The sequence below is a fragment of the Amblyomma mixtum genome, chromosome 10 (genome assembly GCF_055824585.1).
Source record: "Amblyomma mixtum isolate Tamu chromosome 10, ASM5582458v1, whole genome shotgun sequence".
Taxonomy (NCBI): Eukaryota; Metazoa; Arthropoda; class Arachnida; order Ixodida; family Ixodidae; genus Amblyomma; species Amblyomma mixtum.
The window spans coordinates 53,002,065-53,024,661 of NC_143021.1; the positions used below are offsets into that span (position 1 = coordinate 53,002,065).

The following is a 22,597-nucleotide window of genomic DNA, read 5'->3' on the forward strand; positions in this document are numbered from 1 at the left end:
CCACAATCAGGCGCAAAAGTTGACGAGCCCTTTTCGGCGACTTTTTCATGCTAGCACCCTGCTCCGTCGCACCGCTACTGAGTATGCAGAGATGAGTATTGGTTAGATGCTTTCAGACGTCAGGCAGCTGCCATGGCGAACAAGCGGCATAGCTATGACTGGTCAGGGATCCGCCCGCGGCGCTATGGCAGGACCGCCGACCTTTCAACGCGTAAAAAGCGACAAGAGGAGAGGGAAAGGCGCGAATCCGTTGAAATTCAGTTTCCCTATAGATAGCTCAGCTTCTACAACGTGCAAAAATATTCCTGCTAGATGTTATGGGAACGCCAACGTCCCAACGTGCAAAAATTGACAAGAAGGGAGAAGTGGCGCGAAGGTGCTGGCATTCAAATTTTGTCTATAGATAACTGAGCTTCTACAAAGCGAATAAAAAAAATCCTCCTGGCGCACATTTGTGAGCGGCGTCCTTTCACATCACACACATACCGCAACTTTGTTATAACTCCTTCCAGGTACCCTTTAAAGCTAAGGCATTACGTAAAAAAACAATTTAAAAGGTTTGGTTTATTGAGGTTTAACGTCCCAAAGCGACTCAGGCTATGAGGGACGCCGTAGTGAAGGTCTCCGGAAATGTCGACCACCTGGGGTTCTTTAACGTGCACTGACATCGCACAGCACACGGGCCTCTAGAATTTCGCCATCATCGAAATTCAGCCGCTGCCGCCGGGAGCGAACCCGCGTCTTTCGGGTCAGCAGCCGAGATCCGTAATCACTGAGCCACCGCGGCGGGGCAACTTTAAAAAAAATTTCAGCAGTGCCATTGTCATGCTTAGAGTCGCACCGTTTCACTTGGTTTATGGAGTCTAACGTCCTAAAGCGGCACAGGCTATGAGATGCGCCCTAGTGGACGGCTGGTGTTCTTTAACTGACATTGCACAGTACACGGGCCTCTATCATTTCTCCTCTACCGAAATTCCGCCGCCGCGGTCGGGATCACAACGCGTCTTTCGAGTCAGCAGCCGAGCACGATAGCCACCGAGCCGCCGCTGCGGCCGTTCCTGTGTTATGGCTCTCTTATATTCCGACATCCCGCACTAGACGTTCCCTTCACGCACACAGAACTTGACACAGCACACACACGTTGTAACACACACTCTGCCCTTGGGGCAGATAAAATCACATACACAACTCTCAAGAACCTTCCCCCCGAAGCCCAAACATTTCTTCTTACTGTCATCAACGACGCCTGGACTTCTGGCACCCAGCCAGTGGACTGGACATCGTCCCTGGTCTCATTCATACCGAAACCCAATAAACCCTCCCCCATCAATAACCTCCGTCCCATTTCCCTCACCTCCTGCGCGGGCAAGCTCATGGAGAACATGGTGCTTGCCCGCCTCACTTCCCATCTTCAGGCCACGGACTATCTCCCCCCCCCCCACCCTCATTGGATTTCGCCGAACACTATCCACCCAAGACCTTTTCCTTCTCCTTCAACACCCTGAACATGCAGCGCTGGCAGACGAGGGACGGAGAGACGACACACACAGAGCAGTGAAGAAATTAAGTGCAAAAACCAGTGCCACGCATGCCAAATTTATATGAGAATGCAAATCGTTATAGCAGTCGCTTAGGAACCCAAATTATTCTCCTCCGCAGAGAACAAAAACACTTCAGGTTACTTTTTCTACCCTTTCTCTCCCTTCGGAAATTCCTCGCGCGTTTCCGTGCTCCTGTTCAATGATGTTCATGTATTTCCTTCCATTTGATTTGAGACGCCGCCGCGGTGGCTCAGTGGCTATGGTGCTCGGCTGCTGTCCCGAAAGACGCGGGTTCGATCCCGGCCGCGGCGGTTGAATTTCTTTGGAGGAGAAATTCGAGGCCCGTGTACTGTGCGATGTCAGTGCACGTTAAAGAACCCCAGGTGGTCGAAATTTCCGGAACCCTCCACTACGGCGTCTCTCATAGCCTTAGTCGCTTTGGGACGTTAAACCCCATAAACCTAACCAAACCAAACCATTTGATTTGATGCTTTTTTACTTCAGTTATTCACATCCACTGTTAATCTGCATCTTGCAAGGATTACAATTTTTTTTGCGACTTTTATGCCTCTTGCATACTTCTGGCGCCGCTTTTCGGCAACTTTGACGCTTTTTCGGCTACTTTTGACTCTCCAGCGAGACCTTGGCTTCATTTTTGGCTACTTTTGTGATTTTTGTGGCGCTTTTTCGAGTTCAGGACCTGGAAACCCTGGGCGCCATTGCCGGGTGCAGAAATCGCGCTTCGTTTTCTTTTTGTGCGACATAGTTTTGGTGGGAAGCGCTTTTCCAGCGTTGACGGTGTCTGCGTGTTGCGGCGATGCCGAACTTGTGTTGTGCTTGTGGGTGTAACAGCATATGAGGCACTGTGAATACTTTGTCATTCCGTCCGCAAAACACAACGAGGCCTAATGCTCTGGATCCGATTCTTCGTGAGGTAAGTCCTTCCGTTGTCATTCTTGTTTTCTCGGAAAATTTGGTGTGAAGCGCGAACGACTACGGTATTCGCAGTAAATGCCGTTTGCAGATGGACTCGTTCGCTTGCGGGCTACGAAAGCGACGCTTCGTGTTGTCTTAGTACCGCCGTTCACGCAACTGGCTCTGCTGGGAGCTGTACGTGTAGCCTTGATGTTGCGCGCATTGCGTGGAGAATTGGTTTGGTTGTAGTCGGACTCGATCACGGGCTCGACTCGAAAGTTGCGCTTCACGTTGCTTGAAACCCGCCGACTGCAACTCGTTGTGCAGGTCTACATATTATGTGCATAGTGCTGGACGTGCTTCTTTGGTTGCTGTAGAACTCCTGCGCTCCAGGACGCATTTCATTTTTAAGGCGAAAGCCTTTCGTGCCTCATACTGTCGTGACCAAGGCATGTTAGCAAGTGTGTCCGCGTTTCGGCGTCACTGCTTGAAAAAACAACTGTGTCGAGGCTGGGAATCGAACCAGGGCCTTTGGCATTTCAAAATGCAGAAGCTACCACTTCGCCACGAAGGCACAGGGTTTGAGTATGAATAAAGGCGCATCTATTGAATGCATGGGCTTCATAAATAAAGTAAAATAAATAAAGAATAAAAATAAGAAAATGAACAAAAATAAAAACTAAATAAAAAGAAACAAAAGAAGAAATACAATATGAAAAATAAAAATTGAAAAAAACAAACAGTGCTCCAGGAAACGCTTTTGCCTTGCAGCACTTTAGAGAGTCAAAGTGCCCCCTGAATTTTATTTCCTTAAAGACATCCTTTTCAGGTGCATTATAAAAGGGGTGGGGCTAAAAGGACACAAAAGCAAGGTGTCGGGACAAACGGAAGCGCATGTGCCGGTCCTTCTCCTTTGCCTTGCTCCTCGCACTGTTGTGTTCGGCTTAAAGGGGCAGTTCTCGCTGTTTCAGCCCCCGGTGTTGATGCCACTTGCGGTGCAGGTTGCGCGCTTCACTGAGGGTATTTGCTTTGTTGCAGTTGGACGCCTTTGCTCACGAATTCGGTGGTAAAGAGGCGTTTATCGCTCATCAATGTTCGAAAGATATTGTGACGAAGACGAGGCTGGCAGTGGCGCGGGACGGAGCGCTCGCGCGAGGTCAGCGGCCATTAAATCATCTCTTCTCCATCGTTCACCACGCCTCATTCTTCGGCTGGCCGCCACGTTACATTTGGTGTAGGTGCTGGGAGCCCTTCATCGCCATCCTGGTCACGGAGCTTCGGCGTCCTGCGCCTGCCATGGACGTCGGCCGTGAGTACCTGGTCCACCCCGCACGGCCGTGCCCCAGCCCGCCCGACCTGAACCGACCTCGCCGCTCACCCCTGCCCCGTCCCCTGCCCGGACCACAAGACACGACGACCCAAGACCCAACCGACCCAACCGACCCAAGACGCGACCGACCCAAGACCCTGCCCACACATGAGCGCACCGCCCCCCTGCCCCTGCCGTTCGGTGCGTCCAAGGACCTCGGCCGTCAGCTTGTGGCACCCTACGGCCCGGATGCTTCGTGGACCGGGACTCATTATCTCATCTTTCTCATCGTGGCGGCCAGCACTGCACCATCTTCTACATACTGTTCAACCCTCCACCCAAGACCATCGCCATTTCGCGCGTCTGTTCGTCACCGATCGGGACGATCGCTCGGTGGCCCCGGGTAGTGTGACGAAGACGAAGCTGGCAGTGGCGCGGGACGGAGCGCCCGCGCTAGGCCAGCGGCCATTAAATCATCTCTTCTCCATCGTTCACCACGCCTCATTCTTCGGCTGGCCGCCACGTTACAATATGCTCGCTGAAAATGGGTGAATGTTGTGCTTATGCTCAGAAGAGTGGAGAGTTGGGCTTGGTTTACCATCATGTCGGGAACAGCGTTAACACAGGGCGGAGCGAGAACACAACACAGGCGCTGATTAGCGACTACTGCTTATTTCAGAAATGCAGATATTTATACATAACGCAACCCCGAAATCAAGTTCAACCGACTAAACTTACTGCGCAAAAAGATGGCGAAGAAAAAGGCACGTAAAAAAATACATCTACTTGGGAGAAGCAGCCGTGGCCTCGTGGCAGAGCGCCCGCCTCGGCTTCGGGAGGTGATGGGTTCGACTCCCGCCGCCGGTTGGGTACCCACCGGTTTTCTCAAAATGGGTACAAGCTATGCCCCGGCCTGGTGCTCGACTTCCCACGGCTGTATTGCTTGGGAAAGGAGCCTGCGCCTTCAAATCCCGTCATTGTGAACTGAGAGTCACGTGGACAAAGCTATCCGCAGAACCGGACCATGATAGTACAATTTGCTAGAAGAATAAGAATGGGTCGGAGGGCGCTTTCTCCCAGATCATGATCGGCAGTTTACCGTTATCCCTCACGAGAAAAGTGTACAACAGGTGTATCTTACCAGTACACACCTACGGGGCAGAAACATGGAGGCTAACAAAGAGGGTTCAGCTTAAGTTATTCACAAGGCAATGAGCTATCCAAAGAAAAATTGTAGAAGTAACGTTTAGAGAAAGGAAGAGAGCAGAGTGGGTGAGGGAACTAAAGCGGTTCAATGAAATACTAGTCGAAATCAAGAGGAAGAAATGGGCTTGGTCAGGGCATGTAATGCGAAGGAAAGATGACGGGTATTTATTAATTGTAACGGACAGGATTCCAAGAGAAGGCAAGCGTAGCTGAGTGCTGCAAAAAGTTGACGGATGAGATTAGGAAGTTCGGGTGGATGAAGTGGCCGCATTTGGCACAGAACCAGGTTAAGTAGAGGCATGGGAGAGGCCTTTGTCTGTTGTCAGGCTCATTGTAATCGGGACAGAGCTTCGTATTTTTAAGCGAAAACTTTGCTAGCCTGGTGGCGCAAGTTTCGCTGTGTCTCACGAATGACCTTGAACAGGAGGAGCGGAGCTATTAAGTACACCACGTGGCCGCATTTGCAGCCGCATACTCCGCCGTCAAAGCGGCCGCTGCGCGCTGCCTATCCAGTGTCTCGCTATGGACGAAGCAGGTCAGCCGGAGCCAGACGTACTCGAGAGGGGATACTCGCAGACGTCGGGCCGAGTCTGATCCTCCGGTCGACATTGTCAACAGTGCGAGGAATTTAGCAATCGACAGCGAGCGTAAACGCGCTGAACGGGCAGCCGAAACCGATGAAGAGCAGGAGCTTCGAAAACAAAGGAAAGGCACATAACTTGCCCTTGGGACAGTGGACACCTCAGTCGCGCTGGAAGGTACGTGACGCCAATGACAGCAGGGTACTAAATGCATTGGCATTGACAACGCCGTGGCAGAAACGCGGCACTGAAGTTATAGGCCCTCGGCGTTCATTGTGTTATTGACGCTGACAAAGTTCTATACTCGGATGATTCTTAGGAAAGAGCGCACAACTTGCTCCCTGGGTGATTGGGCCTGCCCCTACAACCCTGCTATCCCCCCTCACCCCAAGCCAACCAGGGAGGACTGGGAGACGACCCTGCTCGGCTGCTCTCACCTGCAGGCCCAACGGGCCTTGGTCGCGCGAGCCCAGGCGGCAGCCGACGCCACTGGGGTCCCGAACTAGGGACCTCCACCTAGTACTTGTAAGGGCTGGCCCCCTCTGGGTCAGCTCATTCAATACCTCCAGTAGTGTATGTGTAAATAAATGTTTTCCACCACCACCACCACCACCCTGGGTGATTGAACGTCTCAGTCGCGCTTTGAGGTACGTGGCGGTGGTGAGAGAGAGATGTGAGCTGCATGTTAGCGCTCAACGTTTTGGCATACACGCGCCACTGCACTAATAGGCCGTAGTGTGACTTCACGCTGGTTGTACAAGCGTGGCTTTCGCTTGCATAACCAGTGTGAGCTGAGCTACGCTGCTACCAATTTTTTAGTCATACTCATAACGGGGGATACGAGATTCTTGCAGTGCCTTCCGATTCCTGTATAGAGAGTCAAAGAAAACCTCGGCGCTTTCTTCTGGGAGTTCGCACACAAGCCTGCTTTCGGCTGGAATTCGTGGCTGCAAGGAATTCATTTGATTTGGCCCAGATGCCAACTTGAATACTGCTTCCGCCTGGCAGATAATGGCCTCGATATTTCAGATGTGCCTTTGCAGGCTTCTAGATAATTAACTCATAGAAGCTGCATGTTTTGAGGCGAAAGCCTTAAAGCCTTTAATGGCTCATACTGTCCTCCGCCCGTTAACAAAGCGTGTCCCACGCGTTTAACTCGGGAAGGAAAAAATGAATCTAGAAGCCAAGTTTGATGACTGTAGAGTAATAAGTTAATTAATTAGAGTCACAAATGTCGAAATTGAGTCGAAATAGCGCGGACGTTGATATACCCACGGGAACGGTGTAACGTCACATCCACCGGAACTCATCACGGCATAGTGAAAATTGTCACAGAATGGTCGGGAAAATGACAGATTTGTGTCAAATTGGATGGAAAAATGTGTAATTAAGCGTAATTAACACTTAAGATCTCCGAAAGGTGTATAACTTGGGTATCAATATATCCAGCGGAAGTCATCACGGCATAGTGTCCTCAGCTTTCGCTTCTCAACACTTTAGTTCCCAAAGTGTCCTCGCAGTTTTGAGGACACAGAACGCACCCGACAAGTCTACGAGTATTCCCGTGCAGTCTGACGCCTTCCGCGGCGCTGCTCTTCACGCCTTGTTAGAACGCAAAAAACGCTAGAGATACCTGCGGCGACCCGCATTGGGGAAATGAGAAAGCAGTGACGCCTGTTCCACACATGTCGCCTCTCTTGGCTCCACTTGGGACTCGTGCAAGACAGGCGACTGGAGTTCTCTTGGCGTCCGCTGTGATGCACGTTTCAAACGCCTTGCTTCTTCATGTTTCCGGAGGCGAGTGCTTGACGACTGGAGTTCCTTTCACATGTGTTGCGAAGCACTTTTCAAACGCTTCGCTTCAGTATTACGTTCCCAACGTTCCCTCACACATTTCCTTCTTGCGGACGTTTTAGTATAATTTTAAGACGCGCCGTCTGACGACGTGGACGCACCGTCCATGACCGCACATTCGTGAACGCGCACGCAATGACACGAGATACCGCATCATTCGACTCATACGAAAGGACGGCGCAAGCCGGCGCAAGCCGGATGCACCCGAAGCGGCGGTGGTGAAAACATTTATCTGAAAGGAACAGGAGGTATTTTTGTATCAGCCCGTAAGGGAACGATCTTTACAAGCACTAGGTGGAGGTCCCTAGTTTGGGACCCCACAGCTGGTGGCCGCAGCCCGGGCGCGACCAACTAAGGCTTGTTGGGCCTGTATAGTTCGTGGTAGCCAAGCAGAGCCGTCTCCAAGTCTTGGGTTAGGGATGGGGGAATTGCGAGGTTGGAGGGGCAGGCCCGCACCATGTGATAGGCGTTCGAAGACACCGCTCCACAGTGCGGGCAGCTGCCGTTAAAGGAAGGGCCAACATTTTTTATTGCTGCCGGGCCCAGCAACGTATCGGTGAGAAGGCGGAGAAGGAACCTCTCATCCGCCTTCTTGAGGCCTTGAGTTGTATAATTGAGGCATTGTTCCTATGGGTTTACCTCGGGCCAATTTGTCGTAAAATGTGGGTCGTTGCATGAAAGAGGAATGCATAATCGAGATTCCACTGTATGACTTTTGCAACATTTACATGCACTTGCTGTGCACGCATACGATATATATCACTGCTCTTTTTCTTCACTTGGACAGTCTGAACAAGAGAGACCTGATGAAGAAAAATTCTGTATATATGTAAATAAATAGTCGATTTGCTCCAAGAGAGATGTTTTTGTGCCTGGCTGTACTGCAGGAATGCATGAGATGTTCAGAGTCAGACTGCTGCTCTGTAGCTGCATATTAATTGACAAATAAAGCGCACTTGGTAATGACTACGGAAGTACAACACACTACAGAAATGCACTACAGAAGGCAGACTACAGAGATACGTCACTGCAGAAGACAGACTACAGAAATACTACACTACGACTGCAACTTGACTCCGGCGCGTTTCGGCAAGGCGCCTGGCAGCGCTTCTACGTAATGATGAAATAACAGCGCAAGGAACGGGACGAAAACACGAAGGAAGAAGACACAGACACGGGCGCTGACTAACAACTGAAATTTTATTTCGAAGCAGGACACATATATAAAGTACAAAGAGGGGGGTGTGTCCAAGGCGATCCTGCACAATCACCGAAACAGTGTAGTCACGTCCAAGGGTAAAAACGATAAAAAGGTGAAAAAGCCGAAAGAAAGACAAAAAGCGATAAAACCACGGTGTAAGAGGCCGGGACGGAAGTAAAAGCGATGAAAACGATGAAAACGGATATCCACATAGCCAAAAGGCAAAAAAAAAAAAAAAACAGCGTTAAACTAACGGTGAAAAACGGGACTAAATTCGCGGCACAAGGTGATGAACAAAAAAGACAGAGAGGGGCATTTAAGAACAAGATTAAACATTTACCCTGCCCCTAAGAAAGTCCAATTCTTTTTGCGACAGGCACAGGGAGGGTGCACTCACACATTGTTCTTTTGCGTTGTGGATTTCGAATGCTTCTACGATTTCCCTGGATATCCTATCCCGTCCTCTGGCAAGAACTGTGCAGCGATTGAAATCTGGGTAACAGGTTTCGTCCGGATCATTACGTTTGCACTTTTTGCAGTGCTTGGCAAGGTGCCCAGAAATTGCAATATTGTCTACATTATTCCTGTGCTCTTGAAGCCTAATGTTGAGGCACCTGCCTGTTTGGCCAATGTATCTCTTCCCACAGGATACGGGCAGAGAGTAGACGACGCCGGTTTTGCAGGGGACGAGTTGTTCCGAATGAGTCTGCCCACACCCACGGGCGATCAGAGGTTTGTTCACCTTCGGGCATAGGGCGGAAAGCTTGTTTGGCGCTGAAAAGACAACGTCAACCCCTGAACGTTTCGCGACCTTTTTGAGGCGGTGGCTGACCTCATGAATGTAGGGCATTACGACCACTCTTCTATTTTTCCTGTTGGACGCCTCCTGCGCGTCATGTCGTCCTTGTTTCTTGGCGACGGACCCGGCCACGGACACCAGAACGTTCAGGGGATATCCGGCGGTTGACAGGCGATCAACCTGGTTGCTGAAACTATCCTGGAAATGATGTTCACAGGACTTCTGAAGCGCATTTTGAAAGCAAAGTCTTACTATCCCTCTCTTAACGAGTTTTGTATGGGCAGACATAAAAGGCAGAATAGCTTTTTTACCCCTGGGCTGATAGGACCAGCAGGTATGCTGGTTAGAGAAATGCAGTCGCAAGTCCAGAAATCTGATTGAGCATTCATGCGGTGTTTCATGCGTCAAAGCCAGAGGAATACATTGGCCAAACATAGAAAGAATTTCGGATACCATAGGGTTAAATGCTTCGTGGCTGCAATTCAAAAGGCGAGATAGTCATCCACGTAACGAAAAATTTTTGCTACGCACGTATCAGCGATCCTGTCATTCAACATCCTATCGTATCTAGCAAGGAAGAGTTTGCTTAGGATAGGTGCTACGCAAGAGCCTATGCAGACACCTTGTTTTTGTATATATGCATGTTCACCTGACGTAACATAGGAAGAATTCAGATAAAATTTCACAAGTCGTAGAAAATCACCGATGGACAGGCCTACTTCGTTCTGAAAATTCACGGCTCCGAAGGTGTCGATAGCTTCTTCAATGCAAGACAGCAGTTCTCTGTGCGGTAAAGAATAATATAAATCTTTGATGTCGACCGAGAAGGCGTTTAGGTTGCGGTCATGTTTAATACTTAAAAAATCTATAACCTTTTTTGAGCCATCGATCACAAATGGGTCATCGACGGTTAGCAATTTTAACTTGTCTCTAAGAAAAATCGCGAGAAATTTCTGCCATGACTCTCTTTCAGATGCGATTACACGGAAAGGTATTCCAGGCTTGTGGGTTTTAGCGGAAAAAAACACAGATCCACTGAGACGACTCGCGGTATTAAGTTTACAAGCCAAATTGTCCAGTTTTAGGGACTTACATAAAGCCACGGCTTGCTTTTTCACCTTGGAGAGGTTGGCGTGGTTCCTATTGAATGCAGTCTCGAGGGCGCTGGTGGCTCTTGAGCTAAATTCACCTGCGGATAGTACGGTAAAGCCACCTTCTTTGTCAGAAGGGACCAGAAGTAGTTCATTGTTTCGGAGATAGTTGATGGTCTGATGCACAGGAAAATTTTTGGAGAATGGCTGGTACTTGCGGAGTACATCGACGCCTTCCGAGATGCATCTGGTCTTGTCACTATCGGGTGCTTTCTGTCCAACCATCCGCACGAGCCCGAGAAGTTCTGCGGCGGACTTTTTTGGTTCTATGGCAAATTTTGGGCCTAGGCTGAGGAGGCTTCTCACGGAGTTCGGTAAGTGAACGTCACCCACCGTGTGCACAGGATTGCGAGGCCTTGATGTCTTCTTTGGTAGCCACGTCCGTAGCGTGAGCAAGGCCTCGCAATCCTGTGCACACGGTGGGTGACGTTCACTTACCGAACTCCGTGAGAAGCCTCCTCAGCCTAGGCCCAAAATTTGCCATAGAACCAAAAAAGTCCGCCGCAGAACTTCTCGGGCTCGTGCGGATGGTTGGACAGAAAGCACCCGATAGTGACAAGACCAGATGCATCTCGGAAGGCGTCGATGTACTCCGCAAGTACCAGCCATTCTCCAAAAATTTTCCTGTGCATCAGACCATCAACTATCTCCGAAACAATGAACTACTTCTGGTCCCTTCTGACAAAGAAGGTGGCTTTACCGTACTATCCGCAGGTGAATTTAGCTCAAGAGCCACCAGCGCCCTCGAGACTGCATTCAATAGGAACCACGCCAACCTCTCCAAGGTGAAAAAGCAAGCCGTGGCTTTATGTAAGTCCCTAAAACTGGACAATTTGGCTTGTAAACTTAATACCGCGAGTCGTCTCAGTGGATCTGTGTTTTTTTCCGCTAAAACCCACAAGCCTGGAATACCTTTCCGTGTAATCGCATCTGAAAGAGAGTCATGGCAGAAATTTCTCGCGATTTTTCTTAGAGACAAGTTAAAATTGCTAACCGTCGATGACCCATTTGTGATCGATGGCTCAAAAAAGGTTATAGATTTTTTAAGTATTAAACATGACCGCAACCTAAACGCCTTCTCGGTCGACATCAAAGATTTATATTATTCTTTACCGCACAGAGAACTGCTGTCTTGCATTGAAGAAGCTATCGACACCTTCGGAGCCGTGAATTTTCAGAACGAAGTAGGCCTGTCCATCGGTGATTTTCTACGACTTGTGAAATTTTATCTGAATTCTTCCTATGTTACGTCAGGTGAACATGCATATATACAAAAACAAGGTGTCTGCATAGGCTCTTGCGTAGCACCTATCCTAAGCGAACTCTTCCTTGCTAGATACGATAGGATGTTGAATGACAGGATCGCTGATACCCCAGGCAGCACAACAACATTGGCCAAACGTCGCGCAAGTGTTGGCAAAACTTGGCACGAACATCGGTCCTACACTGGCATTTGGGCCGAGCGCTACCACTTCAGACATTGGCCTTACTTTCATGCCAGTTTTGGGCCAACGCTCGGCCGATCAAGCGGCCAACGCAGTCCCGATGTTCGTTCTGCAGCATGGACCAGCAAAGGTCTCATACTGGCATCCAACTTTCAAACATTGGTAGCCAACTTTCAAACATTGGTAGCCAGCTTTCGAATAATGGTTTCCAGCTTTCGAATATTGGCATCCAGCTTTCGAATAATGGTTGCCAGCTTTCGAATAATGGTTTCCAGCTTTCGAATAATGGCATCCAGCTTTCGAACGCTGGCACATGCAATTAACCCACTCGCCAATGACCGGCACTGTGGATGGATGCACATACATACCATTCTACCTAGCAAATATTCATAAATGAGGTTGCGAAAGAATTCCAGAAAAAAGACCCGTTTATTGCTTTGAGTTACAAGAATCACGCTTCTAGCGCACACAGGATGGTTTGCGCTACCACCAGCCACCGTGGGGAGTAAAGAAAAGGGGCCCAAGAGCATGGTGGCAGAGGCTGTGGGAAAACAATTTATTTTCAAGTTTGGTGCGTGCCGATCGGTTGGACAAAGCATCTCGGCAAGCTGCTGCGGCACGGCTAAGGCATCCATAAAGCGCTCAACGGAGCTGTCCTCCAGTGAACTGATCAGTCATATCCAAAGTAATCGTTGCACTCCACTTGCAAGGGGACTGCTGGACTGCATTCAAAGAAATTCCTCGTCTAGTTCTTGCACGATGGCCTCACGAAGCGCCAAGCCTGCAAAGAGATGCATGATGTCATGGTAAGTTGAATTATGGCCATCACAGAACAAAAACAAAAATGATTAAATAACACAGAATTTTGTGAAACACAGTCATCGTGAAGACACTAGCAACATATTTTACAGGATAATTTTTAATTTATTCTTAAGAATCAGCACCACATTAGTTGCACAAAGTGGAATTTAATTTACTAAACTTCCCTTCTACCAAATGGTTTAATTTAGTTTAATGCGTCGTGTCGCACTCCCAGTAAATATATTCAATGCGAGATAAGCAAATTAATGTGATATTGAAAACAGATTAATGAATTATTTTGTTTTAATATAACTCGTATCTCTAAATTGCGAGGTAATTTTTATTCCAGTAAACATGCACAGGTTGTAGCGTCTTTTCCACATGGACGTCAAAACAACATTTTTGATTAGTTTTATTTAATGGGGTTAAAAATGCGGCTTGCGATTTTTGACGAAATACGCTGAACGCAAGGAACTCAGGGCACCTTTGTTTTACCTTAGTTGCTTCGCATGCATGCTATAGTTGGATTCGAAACTGCAACTTGAAAACCACACAGAAATACTAGTCTTATAGTCCAGAGTAATGCCCTTTTTCATTGCGAGAGAACTTGGGCAAAAGCTTTAACCAGTAATTGCGGATTTTCTATTGAGTCTGCAAGAGTAGACGGCAAAAAGAAACACTACGGAAGTATTACACATATCCTTACCAACTAGTCTGCAGTGGAAAATTAATTAAGCGGTTCTGATTTCCGTCGTGCATAAGCGGTAAAGGACATATTCCCGAATGCATTCTATCTCAAGTCATATGAGTTCAAACCCGCTGTTAGCCAAAGTAGTGAATCTTTAGTGAGTTCATCTCACCAAAGACGAAAAATTAAATTCTCACCATTCGGCCACAATTCCACTGCGCACGACGTCAAGCAAGCCATTTCGCAATGAGAGTGGGTACACAGAAGTCGTCCTCGTGCTTTTTGGCTCGCTCTCTTCTCCTGCCTAAAAAATAAAGGCGCATGTAGTCAAAGCAACATTTACTACAAAAACCACTTTAACTTCCAGACGTATATCAAGGTAAAAGAGTTTTAGTACTTACAAAAGATCTTGCAGGCGGTACGAACAGCGTCGGAGCTCTCCTAATATATGAGTGTGGCTTTTCGCGTGCACAGACTATGAACGGTGCTAGCTCCAGTGTGCATGCATTTTCGTCGCGTTGGTTGTGCACGTGGTTGAGCTCCGCCGTGCAGTCAAGAATGTGATGAGTCGCGCGGTTCCAAGACGAGCAGTGGAGACGGTGGTGTGTGTGTGTGTGTGTGTGTGGGGGGGGGGGGTTGGCTGGAGGGGAGAGAGTAATTTTCCTTTACACAGGTTTTGTGGTTCCGAGAAAAGTCCTCGAGCTGAAAGGTGGAGACAGGGAGGTGGAGGAACAGCGAAGCGCGTAGCTGCGTGCGAGGGAAAACAGGTTTGAGAAAGTGACAACCAAAAAGAAAAAATAGCGCTTCGCGGGGTGGGGGGTTAGCCCGCTCCCTGGAAAAGGGCACGGCCGGGAGAACAGGTGGGGAGATATTCGACTTGAAGACTTGAAAGAGAGAGGGAAAGAGGCCAAAACACGTGAAAAGGGTTTGGAATTTTTGGAGAATGAGTCACATGGCCACAGGCAGTACAGAAAGCAATATCTACAAGAGAGAAGTGGATGGGAAACACGGAAGCGTCAAAGTATTGCTACAAAGCTGCAGCAAAAGCCTGAAAATTTTGAAGTGAAAAACTTGGAGCTTCAAGATGCATTTCGCCAAAACGACTTGAGACACTCGCGTAATTTGTGGGGCCGTATGATGTGGCTTCTGTTAGTTCAAGATAGCTTAAAATGTTACCACATAACAAAAATATAAAGCAAAAAAAAATATCCAAGCAGAATGCGCGCTCTTTCATAGTTTCATGTACCGTACATGCGCCAAACAAGCTAGGTTAACATGCGTCTAACGCCAGTTGTCAGTCCATTTATTCAGTGGTCGTCGAAGAATCCTCAAATTGTTTGTTGGGGTGGAAGTTTCGCGCAAAAAAAAGCAAAAACAAACAAAGGCATGTTGAATTGTGGTTCGCAACTACTTTCGATGGTTTTCATCAATAAAGGTGATGTTCGAAAGAAAAAAAAACCTGCGAGTAAATATGCAAAGACGTGAGCAAGAGCTATATAGCCCCCAATGCAAATTACGCAACAGAAGAATAAAATGGTCAAAAACAACAATTTCCAACACAAAGATTTGCAGAAAAGGAAGGAAATAGCAAATCAGAAAACACGGGAAAGGCGCGATCACAGGGCACGACGCAGGGAAGCGTAGGAATCGCTTAGCACGTGTCCGCGTGCGTTTATGAAGCACCCGCCTAATATTTCACGAGCGCAACGCATAATTCGAAATTACGAGGCGACTGCTTCGTTTCTGGACGTTGCCAAAACTGAGCACAATTTCGGTTTAGCGAATGCACTTGCGCATCTATTACGTTTGTATCGCGATCTCCCTGAAGCAGACACCAGCTGCGTACTGCGGCAGTGAATTCCTAGAGCGAATAAAAATAAAGTGATTTTTTTATTCCAAAAATTTAATCAAATGAAACTTATTTGATTTTTGTTGAAGGCACGTGTTGACAATTTTTGTTGAAGGCGTCTCGGGTGTAATCAGAACGTTAATTCTGATCAACAGGACTTAGATCGCAATTCTCCTAAACGTATTATTGCCGCTCACTGCGCAACCAGAGTGCAGCTTTTCCAACGGAATCATGGGTAGCTTTGCTCACAAACTGCAAAAGTGTTCGGTTAAAATATAATAATAAATAAAACCAAATCTTTGAACTCGCATGTTTTAGCGCGTTCGAAAATTATGAACTGCCGATATAGTACTCGACAATAAAAATAATTTTGAACCCATTTTAATGGATGACACAATGTTTACCAACGTTTGCCAGTATACTTTGAACACTGGATAAGCGGTGGCAATCCTAGGCCAATATAGCCAGCTCCCGGAAATGGCATAGCCAATTCTGGCAAAGAGTGGAACAACACTGGCTAACATGGCCCATGATAGCCAGGATTCGATGATGGCACAGCCAGCAATGGCAAACAGTGGGGCAATCCTGGCTAACCTGGCCCATGATAGCCAGGATCTAATTATGGCTCAGCCAATACTGGTAAAACGTTGGACAACCAGGGCCATTGTTGGATGTGCTAAGGAGTGGCACAACCAATATCGGATGCTCACTGGCAACTCTGGGCCTAGTTAGGGCCACGCTTTGCCAGTGGATTTCCAATATTGGCCCGCTGCCGTGTGCTACCTGGGACGTGCGTAGCAAAAATTTTTCGTTACGTGGATGACTATCTCGTCCTTTTGAATTGCAGCCACGAAGCATTTAACCCTATGGTATCCGAAATTCTTTCTATGTTTGGCCAATGTATTCCTCTGGCTTTGACGCATGAAACACCGCATGAATGCTCAATCAGATTTCTGGACTTGCGACTGCATTTCTCTAACCAGCATACCTGCTGGTCCTATCAGCCCAGGGGTAAAAAAGCTATTCTGCCTTTTATGTCTGCCCATACAAAACTCGTTAAGAGAGGGATAGTAAGACTTTGCTTTCAAAATGCGCTTCAGAAGTCCTGTGAACATCATTTCCAGGATAGTTTCAGCAACCAGGTCGATCGCCTGTCAACCGCCGGATATCCCCTGAACGTTCTGGTGTCCGTGGCCGGGTCCGTCGCCAAGAAACAAGGACGACATGACGCGCAGGAGGCGTCCAACAGGAAAAATAGAAGAGTGGTCGTAATGCCCTACATTCATGAGGTCAGCCACCGCCTCAAAAAGGTCGCGAAACGTTCAGGGGTTGACGTTGTCTTTTCAGCGCCAAACAAGCTTTCCGCCCTATGCCCGAAGGTGAACAAACCTCTGATCGCCCGTGGGTGTGGGCAGACTCATTCGGAACAACTCGTCCCCTGCAAAACCGGCGTCGTCTACTCTCTGCCCGTATCCTGTGGGAAGAGATACATTGGCCAAACAGGCAGGTGCCTCAACATTAGGCTTCAAGAGCACAGGAATAATGTAGACAATATTGCAATTTCTGGGCACCTTGCCAAGCACTGCAAAAAGTGCAAACGTAATGATCCGGACGAAACCTGTTACCCAGATTTCAATCGCTGCACAGTTCTTGCCAGAGGACGGGATAGGATATCCAGGGAAATCGTAGAAGCATTCGAAATCCACAACGCAAAAGAACAATGTGTGAGTGCACCCTCCCTGTGCCTGTCGCAAAAAGAATTGGACTTTCTTAGGGGCAGGGTAAATGTTTAATCTTGTTCTTAAATGCCCCTCTCTGTCTTTTTTGTTCATCACCTTGTGCCGCGATTTTAGTCCCGTTTTTCACCGTTAGTTTAACGCTGTTTTTTTTTTTTTTTTGCCTTTTGGCTATGTGGATATCCGTTTTCATCGTTTTCATCGCTTTTACTTCCGTCCCGGCCTCTTACACCGTGGTTTTATCGCTTTTTGTCTTTCTTTCGGCTTTTTCACCTTTTTATCGTTTTTACCCTTGGACGTGACTACACCGTTTCGGTGACTGTGCAGGATCGCCTTGGACACACCCCCCTCTTTGTACTTTATATATGTGTCCTGCTTCGAAATAAAATTTCAGTTGTTAGTCAGCGCCCGTGTCTGTGTCTTCTTCCTTCGTGTTTTCGTCCCGTTCCTTGCGCTGTTATTTCATCATGGATTACCAACTAGCCCGGCATCTTGCACTTCTGAGCTTCTACGTAGTTTGCCGCTCCGCGCGTCCGTTTTACCGCACGTAGCATCAGTGCGTCAGGTTCAGAGAATGGTCCATTCCGCATATATGGGCATTAATCCAATAAAGCTATCGCGTCATACCGGTAAGGCGGAGCTTAAGTGTCCCCTCTGATTTTGTTTTTTCATGCTGTAAGTGGTCTCGAAATCTAAGCGAATGGATGCTTTACTTACTGGTCTCATGGTAGAGATACTTGACACGTTGACAATATTTCCTGCGGAGGAATAAAAATATGAAGCATTACAGACGAGTTGCATTTCAAGTAGATGGGCAGTATTATTTGATAAGGCAGGTCAGTGGTGACAGACGGATAGAGTTATGTGCACATTATGGTGCCTGCACGCGTTTTTCAATAAAACATGGTGCTGGACTAGTTGGTTATTCATACTTGGTAGGAAGACAGCGCATAAACGACAACCACGGGGAAGGACAAGAGAGAAAAGAGCGCTACTATCAACTGATTTATTCGTCATCAAGTTACATTTATATAACTAGCCAGTCACATCACATGTCACACTTTTACAGCGCAGCTATCTAAGACTAACACATAAGAAAGGTTTAACCACCTCTTCAGCTGTAAATGTAGCTATTGTAAAAGGCAGAAAGGAAAAAATGGCAAAAAGGAAAAAGAAAAATGCACTGCATTGGCGATCCATCTGTAAGCCTGTACTCAGCGGAGCGCGTTTTTTTTTTTGAAGAATTTTTTAACAATCTTTGTAACAGATTTACTTCCTTGATTTTACTTCCTGGTATGTCATGCGCGGTTCTTTCTTTTTCTTTTTTCTTTTTGCAATCTCTCTTGACAACAGCTACATTTACAGCTGAAGAGGTGATTAAACTTTTGTTATCTGTTATTCTAAGACAGCTGGCTCTGCAAAGTGTGACATGTGATGTGACCTGCTGGTTGTACAAATGTGACTTCATGACAAAATGAATCACTTGATAGTAGCGTTCCTTTCTGTCTTGTCCTCCCCTGTGGTTGTCGTTTTTGTGCTGTCTTCCTACCATGCACGCGTTTTAGGCCGTGGGTGCATTAATTTCAATAATATATGTGAATACAGAATCCTATATCAGAAACCATAACACTTTGTTGGTGAATTTAAAAATAAAGCCTTCATACTGCGTTCCAAGAGGGCAGCAGCAAACAGCAATAGTGGCGCAAGTGTTTTTAAAATTACTCTTGCGCACGTTTAGCACGAGCGCAATTCTAGATTTTTTTTTTTTACAGTAGGGAATAATTAACAACCGTTAGTTGAGCCCAGCGCTTTCTACGTTATCTGGACGCACTGCAAGTAGTAGGAAGCATTTCGTATACTTTGTTTCATGATTCTCGCTTTTCCATTTCAGTTCACAGCGAGAAAGCTGCGCAACCTGTTGTAGGATTCGTCATCGTACGAGTGAAAAGGAACAGGAAATCCGACCAGATCTATATTTATATAAGAACCGATGGCAACAAGTCCCAAAGTTAAGAAATTAAAATAAAAAGAAAAAAGCTCAGAGGATGTACAAGAAAAGCGTACAGCTTAAAAATTTCCTCCTTCTAATGAGCGCGATATACATGTGCGGTCACATATGACAAAGCGTGCAAGAGCGAACCCAGGACACAAGCTGAAGCTTCGCATGTATAAGTCAAACAAATGCGCTGAAAACAGCAGCCGAAGTACGACCAAAGCATTCTAAAGCAAGAAAATAGAAAGAACGCTCATTGCGAGAGTAAGTCTGCGTTAGCAACTTGGGCAGGCGTTTTTTTTTTTTAAAGAAAGTTTAGGGCCTCGGAAAATTTTAAAAATTTATTAATTCTGTCGCAGCATACATCCTTGAGAGGGGACACGACAGAAAGAGCTGCCATATGCAGCTTGGAGGCCCATTGTGCCCACAGTTTTGGTAGCAAGTGCAGCGCGAGAAAGCAAGAACGAGGCATTGACGCAAAAGACTGTACGGGAAGCAAATTCAACGAGGAGCACATGTCATGAGATCACAGTTGATTGGATCGGTGAAGAAGGCGAAGTGCGGAAATCAGGTATTTTCTAGAGATGTTTTCTAGTACAACATTTTTGTCGTCGAGGGCATTGAAGAGTATTGTTAATTTGTAGGATATTGGCTGACATATGAATTAGTGCTGAAATGTGGTAATGACTAAGAACTATGATTCCGTACGTTAAAAGTAGGAGTGTAACGGACCAAATTAAGCATTTCAAGAAAAACTGAGTTATTACACGACAAAGCTTTTCTATACACGAATAATAGCCGAAAGGCACACACGGCTGTAGGCTTCATAACATAAAAATTGCCAAAAAGATTATCTGTGTGTGAGTACCATGACACATTAGCTATCAGTCCTATTGCGCGCTTCCGCGCGAAGACTATTTTTTCCATGTTTTCTTCAGTGGTAGTACCCACGATAATGAAACAATATCTGAGAGATGGAACTCGAAAGGCATTGTACATGAAAAAGTTTAATTTTAGTTCTTAAATTGAGCCTATTGTCACATATGATTCAGTTTACTTTGTTGAGTGTGTTAAGAACATTGTCAGTCTACGCATCCCAGCTGAAGCTCTCAGAGAAGCTAACTCCTAGACAATTTATGGCAGAGACGAGTTCAATTTTGCTTCCGAAAGTAAACGCTCTTCGTCACGTTCAATATGTTTGTTCTTAGCGAAGAAGATTACGTGTTTTGTTTCAGTTGTGCTAACTTTTAAATAATTAGCTCGGGACCAATTTAGCAAGTGTTCCAGAAATTCATTTCACACATCATCGGCAAATGCAATCAGGTTTGCTGAGATAATAACAGAAAATAAGTCATTTATATACAGCACGAATAGAAGAGGGCCTAAAATGCTGCCCTGAGGGAATTAGGCATTGATCGTTTTTGTAGCTGACAAAACACTGTTGTGGAAAACAAATTGTTTGCGGTGTTTCAGGTAGGAGTATATTAAGAAAAGACTGGCACCTCTAATGCCATAACGGTCTCTCTTTTAATAAGAGAGCATGATTTATCAGATCAAATGCTTTAGTGAAATCGATACAAATCCCGAGAACCAGGAGCCTTTCTTCAAATTCTTCAATATTTATTTCTTTTTGCTTGGCTGTGTTGTCTGAAACCAAACTGACAGTCTGACAGTATAGAATTACTCATCAGAAACTTATTTATCCTTATGTATGTATGATTTTCTCAAGACAGTTAGAAAGTATCGAAGAATAGAAATCGGCCTGTAATTTGAAATATCTGACTACCGCGCCTTTAAGAATTGCGACGACGTTAACGATCTGCATTCGTAAAGAAATATGCCAGTTCTAAAGCAGAGGCTACAGATGTATGTAAGTGTCGGGTCTATTAGATCAATTATGCAAATTAGTGGTTTAATTTGAAAACCATCGTTATCATGTGCCCTACCGCATCTGAGATGTGAGAACACAGTTATGCTCTCCCTGTGATTTTCTAGAGCGAAACTCTAAAAGTTTGCTCACGTGATTAATGATTGAGCTTTCGTCGCGAAACTTCGTAGTTTGAATGCACACAATAGGTGCACTCAAGTACCAAGTTAAAAAAAAATCGCATATGAAAAGCAGCTTTGCACGCGACACTAAAAAACTCTCACATATCTTGAAATAAATAATTTTTCCATTCTATACTTAACGCGCTGATGAGGGGTTAATGTTACTGAGATTATTCTGTTTTATTGCGTCATTACTTCTAGGATCAAAGTGGGCGCTGAATATATGGAGCAAAATGAAAGTTTTATGCATTTATGGAAGTTTATTACGATAATAAAAAACGAATAGAAATAATTGTACAAGATAATTCATGCTAATTTATTAACGTTGCCTAGACCCTATACAATTTAGGTCACACTTATTGGATAGTTGGTATAGGATCTTTTAGAAATGCTTCCCGCTAAACTGACGTTCACAGCAAAAAAGCAGGCACTTGTCCTGTGACCATCAATTTAGCACGCACCTTTTTAAAAATGTATAATCCAACTTATCTTGAAAGGAGCTATTTGGTTCCATAACTACTCTAACTGAAATTAAGGGCAAAGGTTCAAAGAAAATCGAAGCGATTGGTCTTACCACTCCGTGATTTAGAAAGATGACGTGATTAACTTCACGAAAAAAGAAGCTGTCTATAATATAGTCATTGAGCATGTCCACTGCAGCTTGATAAAAATCGCCAGTACCACTGAGAATTCAAAATGAATATCCTAGGCGCAGTAAACAGGTTAATCGACAAGCTTGCGACTTTTTGCCCAAATAACTGACAGGCAAAACCTTCAGTAAGGCATGTTGACGGGCTAGTTGGTTTTGCATCTTGAAACTTGGAAAAAACCACCTAGGCGCAAATAATTTCACAAGGACAAAAAGATACGAGGAGACAACGGATTGGCGCCTGTCCGTTGTCTCCTCGTCTCTTTTTGTGCTTGTGAAATTATTTGCGCCTAGGTGGTTTTTTCCATGTTTCAAGAGGAAAAACCTGGCAGGAAATTACGATGGTTAATCTATATGAGTGCTCGTTTTTTCCCAACTCAGAGAATTACTCTATAAGTACACATTGAAACGACGAACGTACACAGTGCTCCTCAGATCTCTAGCCCCAATTTTCCTTGCTCGCAGTGGGAGGCAAGAGTGGTGTTAAGAAAAAATGAGTTAGGCGACATCAAAACGTTCAGCGCCTTTTTCAGGATACGCTTAGAAAGGGCCAAATATATGACCACATTTGTGACATGTCTTTCTGTGATATATATGTGATATGTTTTTGTCACTAAACCGCACAAGAGGCATTTCAAATGACACAAGGGCACGAAGAGCTGTACTTCACGACGCGTGAAAAATTTTTAATTTGGCGTCATTTCTCGCCACCGGTGGTGCCTGCTGCCGTATTGCACTTTTGGTGAGAGAAATGTCTGTTTTAGATAAGAATATCCTACGTGTTCGCTCGTACTTACAGCGGGCTCAATAAATTAAGGACTTGTTCCACA

At 46.2% G+C, this 22,597-nt stretch overlaps 2 protein-coding genes across 3 annotated transcripts in view; one reads left to right on the top strand and one right to left on the bottom strand.

Annotated features, from left to right (window-relative positions):
• Positions 1-22,597, top strand: part of LOC149325805 (uncharacterized) — an 82,509-nt gene that overhangs the window by 37,000 nt on the left and 22,912 nt on the right. The window lies entirely within an intron of this gene.
• The window catches only part of LOC149325806 (uncharacterized), a 93,982-nt gene that overhangs the window by 16,118 nt on the left and 55,267 nt on the right, over positions 1-22,597 (bottom strand). The window contains exon 5 of the mRNA XM_089564390.1: positions 17,794-17,834. Within this exon, the coding sequence (XP_089420516.1) occupies positions 17,794-17,834 (41 nt within the window). The remainder of the gene's footprint in view (positions 1-17,793; positions 17,835-22,597) is intronic.